The 12,997-nt window shown below is 37.2% G+C and overlaps 1 protein-coding gene across 1 annotated transcript; it reads right to left on the minus strand.

Moving 5' to 3' along the window:
• Nucleotides 1–440: 440 nt before the first annotated feature.
• On the minus strand, nucleotides 441–10,319 carry LMOD2 (leiomodin 2). The gene is made up of 3 exons (XM_088456011.1): nucleotides 9,946–10,319; nucleotides 6,342–7,796; nucleotides 441–728 (listed from the first exon to the last, which is right to left on the minus strand). Exons 1-3 carry the CDS (start codon nucleotides 10,213–10,215, stop codon nucleotides 702–704), a joined length of 1,752 nt encoding a protein of 583 aa, XP_088312137.1. The 5' UTR covers nucleotides 10,216–10,319; the 3' UTR covers nucleotides 441–701.
• Between the last annotated feature and the right edge of the window lie 2,678 nt (nucleotides 10,320–12,997).

The following is a 12,997-nucleotide window of genomic DNA, read 5'->3' on the forward strand; positions in this document are numbered from 1 at the left end:
TAGACACTTTCAGAAAATAGTAGAATTGTATTTCTAAAAAGATCGTTGTAATACCAAAAAACACTATCAGTGCCAGGTAAACTAATGTTTGATTTATCAAGAAGTAATATTTGAGTTAAGCAATGGAAAGAAATGTAATTAGTGTTTTCAATTTGTGCCACCACAATTTAGAACAAATCAGGTAACGAAGTCTACAATTGTTTTACATTTTAGAAATCGGTGTCAAATTAAACTACCTAAACATATTAATTTGCTTCCTGTTAAACATTCAACTATGTATTATTAAATGCTAATAAAATGTTGTGGTGCCTCATTTATAACTATTGAAAATTTATTATTCATCAGTGTTTCTTGTTTAAAAAATAATATTCACATGGAAGGATGCATTTTTTTTATTAGATATTCTTTTAAAAAACAAGCAAAAGAAACAAACCGTTTTAGTGCAAAACACAAGGCTTGTGATCATGTTCCAGCATAGATAAATATACTTTTATTATATAATAACAAAAAATTGAAATATTTAAAAAAGAAAAGATATTCAGTATTTACATATAATGTATTTTTTTCTTCTTAGTTACATAAAAGGATTAAAATGTATGTTTCAAATTTAGGAGTGCACTTTGCTAACTTAAAATATGTTTACTAAACCGCAGATAACTCAGAAAAGCTTTTCTTTCCCAACTTTTCTACAGGTGCCATTATTATCGCAGTGTTTTTGGGACTTCCACCTGCAAAATAAAAACATTGTTACTCTGTGTCTCAGAAATGTTATTTAATTTTAACAAGTTTTATAAAATCATTGAAATACTGTTATATATGATAAAGATAATACATACATTATGTATAATTGTATATGCAAGCAATTATTTTAAATATATTCTTACAAGTTTGTTTCTAGCTAGCTGTATATTTAAAGCAATGTAGACGGGTGACAGGTGGAATTCCAGTGGTTGCCAGTCCCAGTTGCAATTTTAGGCAAATGAAATACTTCCATGTTTAAGATTCTTTATAAAACCACACAATGAATATCATACTATGACTATGTCAAAAAAATTAGAGAACTAAATATTCGTTAAAAGTTCAAATTACACCTGTTTACAGATATCTGCATGTGCCTTCATATTGTCTTACACTGGTGATCAAACACTGTCTAATTTACAGTACGTTCTCAATTTAAGTACAATACATGCAAGTGCATCGAAAAATGCAATTAATTCTATTCTGTGTCCATATCCATTTGCATTCTGTATGTGTTTGCTTAGCTTAAGGTATTTGTTAATAATACTTAAGGTATTTGTTAATATCACAGGACATACAAAAGTATTTTCATTTAAATCGGAGCAGATTGTGTATATATCCACTAGGGAATAATATCGGCGGTTAAACTAGCATTTGTATATAAAAAAAAGTTGCATATTGGCGCAGTACTAAACGGTTAATCACTATTGGTTTGAAAAAGACACGGCAGTATATAAAGCGAATCCTGAACATGTGTTGATTGAAAATAGTGATAGTGTACTCACTGTAGGAGTGACGTACTCAGCTGGTTATTGGATTATACTACGTAAATCCTTGACCATTTGTGAGAATAGTAACTGTAAGTTAGGGCTTTGGTTATGGTGACCTCAGCGGTCTGACTAACTGAGTATATTTCAGGAACATACTGTTTGCCCTGTTCACAGTTTAGCTGGACAGAGGTGTTTCTTCCTCCGCTGTGCACGTGATTCACCCGGGGCTTGATTAAGGGCGACATGGGCCTGGGGCTGAAAATGATAAAGACTCTATTGTGAAAAGCAGAGGAGCTGTGACCAGGGCTGTGTGGGTGTGGCCAGTGTCATGTGGGTGTGTACATTTACACTCCCTACGCTATCAGCTACAATGTCTCCCTAAATACAGTACGTAAAGGTAGAAGAATTGCATCATTTAATGAGCAAAATATAATTTTAAATACTTATTATTTATGGCCGACTGTATGACTGGCTGAGCGACTGGACATTATCATGCTGTAATGATGATGGGCCTCTTTTTATGTGGAGGCCTGGAGTTGTAGTCCCATCTGCCCCGTTGTTGTCCAGTGGAATACATCCAATACCACCGCCAACTGGGGTCCCATGACAGCAGGTTCCAATGTTTTGTGTTGCCAGCTCCCCAGACAAGGAAGAGGTGACCCTGCAATGTGGAAAGCAGGGCCTGTGCTAGGGTGTTCAGCGCCCCCCTACAAAGTATAAATTTGCGCCCTCCCTCCCATCTTTAGAAAGGGACAGCACCCGCAAAAAAGGGGCATGTTCTCACAAGGGAGGGGTGTAGCCACACAATAGTACCCCCAATTCAAATTATGCCACACAGTAGCACATACTTAGTGCCCCTGAATTCACATTACACCCTTATTCACGTTAGGACACATAGTAGTGCCCTTTATGCACAATGCCCACAGTAGTACCTCTTATACACAATTTCCACAGTACTGCCCCTTATACACATAATGCCCACAGTAGTAGTGCCCCTTACACGCAAGGCTCACAGTAGTAGTGCCCCTTATGCAATGCCCAAAGTAGTAGTGCCCCTTACACATAATGTCCACAGTAGTAGTGCCCTTACACATAATGCCCACAGTAGTAGTGTCCCCCATGATGTCTCTTTCTACACCCACTGTGTGAGCCAGAAGGTGGAGCTCAGGAGTCAGCTCCAGCCTCCAGCTGCAGGGAGGGAGCCGCCGGGTGCCCGCTGGTAACAAAATCTCAGCAGCCGCCCCGGCAAACGAGGAAGGCGATGGGGCCGCCTCTCCAGCTCAGCTCCTTCCTGCTGTGCAGGGCCGGCTGAGCCCATCCCAGCGATCAGTGAGAAGGAAGGTTTTACATTTTAGAAATCTGTGTCAAATTAAACTACCTAAACATATTAATTTGCTTCCTGTTAAACATTCAACTATGTATTATTAAATGCTAATAAAATGTCGTTGTGCCTTTTATTTATAACTATTGCAAATGTATTATTCATCAGTGTTTCTTGTTTAAAAAATAATATTCACATGGAAGGATGCATTTTTTTATTAGATTTTCTTTTAAAAAACAAGCAAAAGAAACAAACCGATCACATTGCGATCACATTACTTCCTGCTTTGCCCCTTCAGCTGCTCTAGTGCGCAATCACCAACAGACGTAGGCACATGTGCTAGTCAGAGGCACAAGGGATGCATCCTATGGAAAAACATGTAAAGGGTAGCTCATAAGCTACTATAGGCTAACGCATTTCAGAGCTTGGTAAATCAGGCAGAACAGCAGCCGCCATAGAAACCTATGGGAGGCTACAGCTGCTGTTGGAATTGTAGAGGCTGCAGCAGATATTGGAAATATCTGCTATGGTCACTCCATGCAAGTTTTCTCTTATTCTAGCATGGCTCCAAGAGAGCAGTTATTGGCACACGTTGTTTCATTATTATTTTACAATCGGATTACCTTTTGGATTAAAATAAAATATCTGACTCAGATTTGCCTTTGGAATAAGAAAATATCTGTCTTGGATTACAAGGAGCTATATCTCCAATTTCCTCAGCATTTATTTTTGTACTACAAATTGTTTCCTTTACACTTACAGAGGAGTTGCCTTTGGATAACAATTTTACCCCTATGAGAAAAATACTATCTGCCACAGAAACTCGCCATACCGGTTATCATTGTGGAGATATGAAGTAGCTGCAATAATATTCTTTTGTGGCCAGACAAATGCATGGGGCATTTACAACGCTTAGGATATACTGGGAGGTCCTTTGCTCCAGGGGCATTTGTTCACATAATTTACATGTTACAGTAAGTAGTTCCCTCATTCAATAGGCATGTGGTGTTCTATACAGTATGTTTGAATAATATGATTCTTGCATATATACATGTACTGTACCAGCAGATAACAATGATCACTGATTGGTCATCTTGGCAGGTATATATAATATACAAAGAAATGTAAGAAGATGAAACAACTCTGTCACCCTTGAATAAAATGTATTTGGCCTTTCCATAAACCTTTATTTTGGAAATGCTGTGTTCCACTAACATTGTGTTGTTTTATTTAATGTGCTGAATTGTTAGCTACAATAAAGTGCTTCATGGTGTTTATATTGTAAACTGCTTAAATGATGAATATAGAAGGCAGTCAAAGCAGACAGTAAATAGATCAGTACGGTACAAGGGTGCAAGGTCATTTTGGCAACTAGGAATGTGTCCTGATGACTGGAGCAAGTATTTTCTTCCTGTCTTTGCATCTCCCATCCCCTGATGGAGAGCTCACAGGGATTGCTTCTCATTCACAGTGTTCTTCAGTGCTGCACTATAACAGCAGCCAGTGCTGCATTATGCACACAAACCACAGTTATGATGTAAGTGAGGCTTTGCCTCTTGAATGTCTGATGTCTAATATTATAGAAAGCTACAGTATATCTTCTAAATTGTTTCTGGTGATAGATAAGCTGGTACACACTATACGATATATCGTACAATATAGCCCTCCAACTCAAATCCGAATCATATATCGTATGGACTGTGCAGTGTGTACATCCGATTGCGCATGCATGATGGTCATTCATCGCATCCTCTCATCTGCTGTGCTGCACAGCAAATTGGACAATGTGGTGAATGTCAAGGTGCTGTTACATGCAGTATGTAAAGTCACATTGTGTTGTTGTACATTGGATTGTGTATTAGTGTGTACAACGCACGCAACATATCGTTACATCGCATTGCACCGTTACCTGGGTCACACATTGTATGTTTTGTAACCAGCAATCGATAGATAGATAGATAGATAGATAGATATGAGGTAGATAGATATATAGATATGAGATAGATAGATAGATAGATATGAGGTAGATAGATAGATAGATAGATAGATAGATAGATAGATAGATAGATAGATATGACATACATAGATAGATGGATAGATAGATATGAGATAGATAGATAGATAGATAGATAGATAAATAGATAGATATGAGGTAGATAGATTGATTGATAGATAGATAGATAGATAGATAGATATGAGGTAGATAGATTGATAGATAGATAGATAGATAGATATGACATACATAGATAGGTAGATATATAGATGGATAGATAGATATGAGATAGATAGATAGATAGATAGATAGATATGAGGTAGATAGATAGATAGATAGATAGATAGATAGATATGACATACATAGATAGATGGATAGATAGATATGAGATAGATAGATAGATAGATAGATATGAGGTAGATAGATTGATTGATATATAGATAGATAGATAGATAGATAGATAGATATGAGGTAGATAGATTGATAGATAGATAGATAGATAGATAGATAGATAGATAGATAGATAGATATGACATACATAGATAGGTAGATATATAGATGGATAGATAGATATGAGATAGATAGATAGTCTTTGTAATCAAATACTATTGTTTTATTTTCGATTTCCTTACCTATATAGTAGGGTGTCCAAGTCTGGAACATATGGGACTTATTTTATTTTTTGTGTATAATATATAATTGCCTAAAGTTATATACTGTTCAGTGTTTTGCCACAGTGATATGGTCTGAATTAAATTTATTTTAGATAATCACAACTTCCAACATTGTAGGGTCAAACTTTTAATGCCCCAGATTCACCCAAATCTGCTAAACCACAACTATATTTCCAATGCCACAATCTACAATTGTCAAGCCCTGTCCCTTTTGGGGACTTTTCAAGTTTATGACATTAATGTAATGTTTTTTATAAAATCCAAAATATTACTATTAAATATTATAATATCTTCCAATAAGATAGGGACAATTAATTTCTTTTTTTGCAGTAAGAAAGCTAGCACATTTTTAAAAGAACTCTATTTATACTAATTCCTGAGATAGCTATGCCCAGCCCAGAGTGTGTACTGTGTTTTATGAAAGATGGATATATTGGTTATGTCTGATATTCTGCTGTGAATATAAGACTGTCCTCTAGTTGCAGTCAGTTGCTCCTTTAGTGATTTTGACTACCTGCAATTCCAATCTGTTTTTTTTTTTTTTTTCACTGTTCTTCTCTTAAATTTGATTTGATTTGATATATATGAAGATTTCAATTACATATTGCTTGTGATTGATAAGACTGCAGATTCAGAAGTAATTAGCAACTAGTGGTATTTTTAAAGTATATGAAGTTAATTTATTGAGCATTTTCCACATTATATGTACAGTAGTATGCTAATGACTGCATTAGTGAACAAATTTGTACTTTAAATCCACATCCTAGATATATTTCATCATTACAAAACTTTGGAATATCCTTTGAAGACTGGAGACATGATTATCTAGACATTGTCATACTTGCCTTCTTCAACTGCTTTAAACTGCTGCCCCTGATAGCATCCATAAGATCATCATGAGCAGATCTTTGTGGTGTAGGTGGTCTCGAACCATCTTCCACTTTTGTGTCTGAAATTGATCTTAAAGAATTTTTTATTTCTTTCAATATGTTATTTTGTTCTTTTTTACTTTTTTTCCCTTTTGTCTTACTCTGTCCGTTTTGGATTTTTTTTGCAGATCTCTCATGTTGTTTAATAACTTCAGCAATATTCCGTGTTGGAACCTTTTTTTCTTGCATTAATGAAAGTAGTGGAGGAGCTGATGGTGGAGTAGGTGGTGGAGGTGGAGGTGGTGGAGGGGGAGGAGGAGGAGGTAAGGTGGATACAGGCTGAACTTTTCTAGTAATTTTTGGAGATGACCATGGTGAACTTCTAGGTGAAGGATATGGGGAGGACCCTGGAGTTCCTTTCTGTAAGGTCTTGGTCTTCAGATTTAATGTTGGATCATAACCAGATTCTTTTTGTTCCTGCATTCTCTTCTGTCTCTGCTTATCCATATTTCTAGTAAGGATGCTTGTCATGGACATACGTGGTCCTGGAAGTTCAAAGTGATAACCTAACTTGACAATACTTGTGTTGTCTTTTAATAATTTCACTATTTCCATTTCCACTTGACTTCCCATGATGTGTCTTTGATTATGAAACCTTAGTTCAGTCAGTGCACTGTTTGAATACTGAAGAGCTCTCATGATGGCTAATATTCCCTTCCCTGTTATAAAGTTTGATTCTATGTTTAGACATGTAATACTTCTATTAATTCTCAACATATTAGAAATAGCTATTGCAACATTGTCATCAGCATGAGTGTTTGCTAAACTAAATACTTTAACATTGGTGTTATTTTTCAGAGCCTCTGTGAATTCCATCAATATATCACCTGTAGCATTCTCCATGTTATTTAAGTTAACTTCATAAGTCTCTGGATCATTTATTTTGATACTTTCAAGAGCTTCCTCAATGACTGTTGGATTTGAGAGGGCAAAACTTGTAGATGTCTTTTGGTTTAATGGCTCATCTGCCTGTCTGCTATATTTGCCACTGTTTCCACTGAAGCCATTGCAGGTGGGATTATCAACAGTAATGCCATTGCATTTTAGGATAGGTGTCTGAATGGGAATTTTTATGGCTTGACGTTGTTTGTTTTTGCTACAAATGACTTCTTCTTTAAATGTTTCTGTTTCACTCTCAGCTTTTTTTTCTCCTTCATTGTCCCTCTCCTCTTCATCTTCTTCTCTTTCAGTGTTCTTCTCTACTTCATCTTCTTCTCTTTCGGTGTCATTCTCCTCCTTTTCTTCTTCTCCTTCAGTATCCTCCTCCTCCTCCTCTTCTTCATCTTCTTCTGTATAAATTTCCTCAGATATCTCACTGTTGCTCCCCACAAAATCATCTTCTTCACTTCCCTCTTCTTCCTCCCTGGAGTTCTGAAGGACAAAAGTAACCGTAGTTAAATTAGGTTATTTTCATGTACAGTATGTCTTACTGTCTGTATGAAGGCAAACAGTACAAGACTACTTGCAGGATCCTGGTCTAATTTAGATTTAGTGTCCAAAAAGATTTTACTTTGGTTTCAAAGCACTGAGGATGCTGACACTGACAAAATAAGCTGGTGACATTCACTTTATTTAGACCAGGGCAGTGCTGCTGTATTCCAAGGAAAATTAAACACTTGAGTCTCTGGGGCAAATTGTAATGTAACTTGTAGGTGGAGGGGGTGATAACATTTTTTTATAAAAATGAAAGGTTGATCTCATTTAGGATATTTCCAGTGGTTGGGTGATTTTCACCTGTTTATACTGGTTAAGCAAGACCTGTGAGTGCCACAATTTTTATACTGCTATATAGATATATATACACTGTGTATATAGTGTGTGTGTGTATGTATATATATATATATATAAGCAACTGTGTATTAATAAATGAAGCAATCACACATTGCGTGTCGACATTTTGGTGCAACCACGCACAGCTATAGGTTTACCGTTACAGCTTTAGGTTTTTTGTTTATTTGTATAAACTTTTGTTGGATACACCCTTTGAAGGTGTATGTTATCCAATATGCATGACACGTTCATCCGGCAAGGACCCGGCAGTGCCTGGAAGGCTTTGCTTAGCCGGGAAGGCTGTTGCCAGGTGCCCATAGGGCAATGGAGACTGCATCACTCTCATCATCTAAAGATGGCAAGAGTGATGCAGTGACAAACAGTGGTAATTTTAGATTACCATTGTTTGTTGAATATTGAATGGATGATATAACCCCTTTAGTGACTGCTAAAGTGGTTATTTATTGTTGATAAATGGGGCCCTTAGTGCATACTAAGAGGAATTGTCCAAGAGGTAAAGTAGAGAATATAATTAAAATAAGGAGTGGATGCTTACATAACCAGTTAATGTTTGTTTTTTTATATGTACTTAATTATGCAAATCAATAAACATTATTAATGCCAGAATGTGACATTTCAACATATATTATTTAAATAATCATCAAAAGACTAAGTACAATAAAATGCATTTTATATAAAGCAATAATTCTATCTATCTACCTATCTATATATATATTTATCTATTAAGCTCTATCTTTGTAGTGCTTTTTTCTATGAAAAAAGGTGCCAGTACTAAAAAAACAGGTGCTGGAACACGCCTAATGTTACAGATTGATACAAGATATATAGTCGCTTCCATACTCTGATAAAGTGCTCAAATAATTTTATTAATTTCTGAAATGATTTCACTGATTTCTTCCGGATTCTGGAACTTTTTATTAGAATTAAAGCTCACACCATAAAAAAAGTACAGCTAGCCACTCCCACATAAACAAGCAATACATGTATGTATGTACTGTATATACATGTATTATATCTGTGTGTGTGTGTGTATATATGTGTGTTTATACATGTGTGACTGGGCGTTCACATTACAGGTTGTTGACTAGAGAACAGTACAGTGAAACAAACAAGTTGTCAAGAATCCCCAATGTCTGATAACTAAAATAACAACAGTCATCCAACACATTGTCATTCCCCTGAGGCTAGGCAAGATTGTATGATGGTTAAATATAGAAGCAATATAATAAGTGATGATAACTACCTTATTTGGAAAACAATCAAATACCAAAGACAAGTGCTGGGCTTTGACTGAGCACTGGGGGATCCAACAAAGACTATCAGGGACTTTCTGTAAACAACTTTCACACTTTTAAAATCTAGTAGGAAAGGCAAATAAAGTGAAAACTTATATATGCATGTGTAGGGTAATTACACAAAACAGTAATGTACTAAAAAAATAATTTGATAGAAAAAAAAATTATAGAAAAAAAATACAATATTTTCATATACACTATGGGGTAATGTAATAACTTATGGACTTGCAAAAGTGCAGATATTTCTGCAATTTTGCCGCAGAATTTAAAGTTGCAATTTTTTTTCTAACCTCCCATGTTGTTGATAATTTACATTTGAACAAAGTTTCTGAAGTACATGTTGCCCAAAAACTATCCTAATTATAGATGGTAAGTTGTTGAATAATGTAATGTTCCTATGTTTTAATTACATTGAAAGCAATATTCTAACAAACCTGGGCACATGAGCCAATTTCATTCTCCATTAACTTTTTGGTCTCTTTTTCCCAATAAGCCATTAGTGCTTCTCTGCTGAAGTTGGCTGTTGGAGATTTTTCTGTTAAACTTTTTTGCCTCATTCCGACTGGAAGATTGTGATCAGGTTCAATGTCCTCCAATTCTCTTTCCAATTCCTGGAGCTCCTCTGGTGAGAGTGAAGCCAGTAGCTCATCTTCATCAATATCTTCATATTTACTGATCTCTCTCCTGTATCCAAAGGCAGACATGGTCCCCTTGGGTGATTCACAAGTGACAAAACCAATCAAGGCAAACAGCTAAGAAGTATGAAGAGAGAAAGTGAAAACAAATGAGCTGTTTGCTGTGTGATGTGTGAGCAGCAACTGACAAGTTAGATGACAAGAGGCAGTGTTTTAAGAAAAGCTCAATGGGTGTTTCCAAAATACAAAAAGGGATGAAGGCATACTCTATTTCAGCCTCAAACGTCAGCTGGACAGCTACAAAGTGACATCACACCTGACATCCAGGCTCTCCGAAAAAGGGATTACTAACACGCTCATCATTACCATATAAAGGTTACACTGATTAACTAAGAATTCCCATATGTTGTCAAAGATCAAACTTAAATATTGTATTCTAAAGAGTATCATCATTTTCCTTGTAAAATGAACTTTCAGCTGCATACTGTTAAATTACCCACAGCATCATTGTACAGTAGTGTAGGATGAAATCCCATGGGGCTTCCTTCCTAAAAGTGAAATAAGATATCACTATGACTGTGGTGTCATCAGATTACCTCTCTACAAGTAATATACAGTGCTAGCCACAAATGTATCTGAAGTAAAGCAGTCTATGATTAAATTCTTGGATTTCTTCAATATTTGCTTAATAAAATAATAGCTTTGTAAAATAAATAAATAATGTTGCATTCATACTACAAACACTAGTTGAAGGTAATTATGTACTTCTAAAATAAATTAAAGTACCAAAGATTTTGTCCCCAAATTCATTACAACATGCATAATGAAACCACATTTTTAATGCTGTGTCTTGAAGGGTATTGACACTTTCTGTTAAAATAGTTTGTGAAGAACAAGTACAAGTTACATTTTATTGTATAATATCACTACCATTAAGATAAAGAAAACGTGCTGTGTTGCATGTACAAGTTTAGATGCAGGGGCGTATTTAGAGAGCAGGGGGCCCGTGTTAACTCACCATCCGGGTCCCCCTCCTCTATTTCCGGCAGCCGCGGCATACTGACACATTTAGTAGACTCTGGGCACTAGTCTGTGCCCAGAGTCTACTGCGCATGCGGCAATGGCCGCGGTGGCCATTTTCCCAGCGATTTCCCTACTGCGCATGCGCAGAACACCGGGAAAGTGTCTGCTGTGGCCACTTTCCAGGCGTTCTGTCTAGTTCCTCTCCAGCTGACATGGGACTTCGGAGAGGTAAGTATTTGGAAGTATGGGTGCAGGGTGTGAGCCCCCCTGGAGCCAGTGGCCAATGTGTCCCACACACCCTGCACCCATTATAGATACGCCCCTGTTTAGATGCTTTTGTTCAACCAGATCATTAAGCAGCCTGATCTGTAACTAGTTCACATAGCCATGGTGGGCCAAGCTCATAATGATGAGGCTGAATAACCAGATTGTGATGGGCTGAATCAGTGTGGTTGGCCTACGGCTGTACAAGCAAACAGAATAAGGATGCCGGAAAGCTAAATGTTCAAGCATAATGATATAAAGGGCCTGTTTCAGAGGTGGACTCTATTGCGTCCACTGGTACTTTTGTTTGCAGAGTCACGGCAGTGATAATATACAAATGCTAGTATCAGCCCCCACTGGTGCAGTAGCCAGCGTCTGAAGGTGCATGCACTGTCAGCACATTGTAGCACCACCGGTGATACTTCACACGCCATTATCGGCACACCATCCTGTGCACAATCACCACTTACACCAGCTCTATGACAGGTGCAGTTTCTCCTTCTGAACACGGTCTCTGTGGCTGTGGCTCTGCATCTGAGAAAGCAGCCGCTGTCACTAATATGCCCGTCTCACCCCCATAACATGCTCATGAGACATATGTATATTTTTTTGTGTTCACTTCAGACCACCTCCTAATCACCTCCCAGGAATGCTATCACTTTGCCTTCCCATTTCTGATATCGCCTCTCCCAATCGCAATAGAATCATTCAGTGTAAAAATAATGAAAACACTGCGCTTTAATATTCAAGCCGGGACATTGACATTAGTACAACACACATGAATTAAAAGTGAATATATATATGGTTTATTTAATGGAGCCAAATCGCACCACACAAATCACATTAATTAGATATACATGAATAATTAAAAACAATTAGCACAAGGAATCCTATTAAGCATAAACACAGTAAATGCAATGTATTCAGCAGAAAGAGTTGATCAGACTCTTATATAGGTACTAAAAAAGAATAATAGAGACATAAAAAGTATCCAAAATGAGGGTAGCCAAGAAGATATCAAAAAGAGAAATAATATCCCGATGGCTGATACAAATTAGTGACTCTAAAATATATCCCTGGGGTTCCTATCAGGAATCGGACATGTAGCAGTTTTCCTCTGGTAATGGATATTAAATATAGCCTGACAGTACTGTGTTGGAGAAATAGTTCGCCATATATATAAGAGGATCTGTATCTCTATATATCCACTGCTACTTGTCAAAGTCCCGTATATCCGTGTCTGCTCACAGCAGATTGATTAGTGGTGGATATTCACTGACACCCTATATCTGAGTGTACCTTAGGGCAAGAAGGAACAAGTCCAGTAATATCATCTGCCACCGGGTACTCACGACTCTTGTATCAATATGATGACAGCGGCGCAGGTGCAAAGGTCCACCGCGGGACGCTTACAGCCACCGTCTATGTGTACCGAAGGCAGCACAAACAGCACAGCGTGTTAAGAGCCGGAAACACTGACCATGTATGATGACGCTGAACCCGGGCGGCTTCACGTATCCAAGCCGCCCAGTGGCTCTGAGTTACAACCTGGAAAATACCGAGC

Source organism: Taudactylus pleione, unplaced genomic scaffold, assembly GCF_031769625.1.
Source record: "Taudactylus pleione unplaced genomic scaffold, aTauple2 ptg000041l, whole genome shotgun sequence".
Classification (NCBI taxonomy): domain Eukaryota; kingdom Metazoa; phylum Chordata; class Amphibia; order Anura; family Myobatrachidae; genus Taudactylus; species Taudactylus pleione.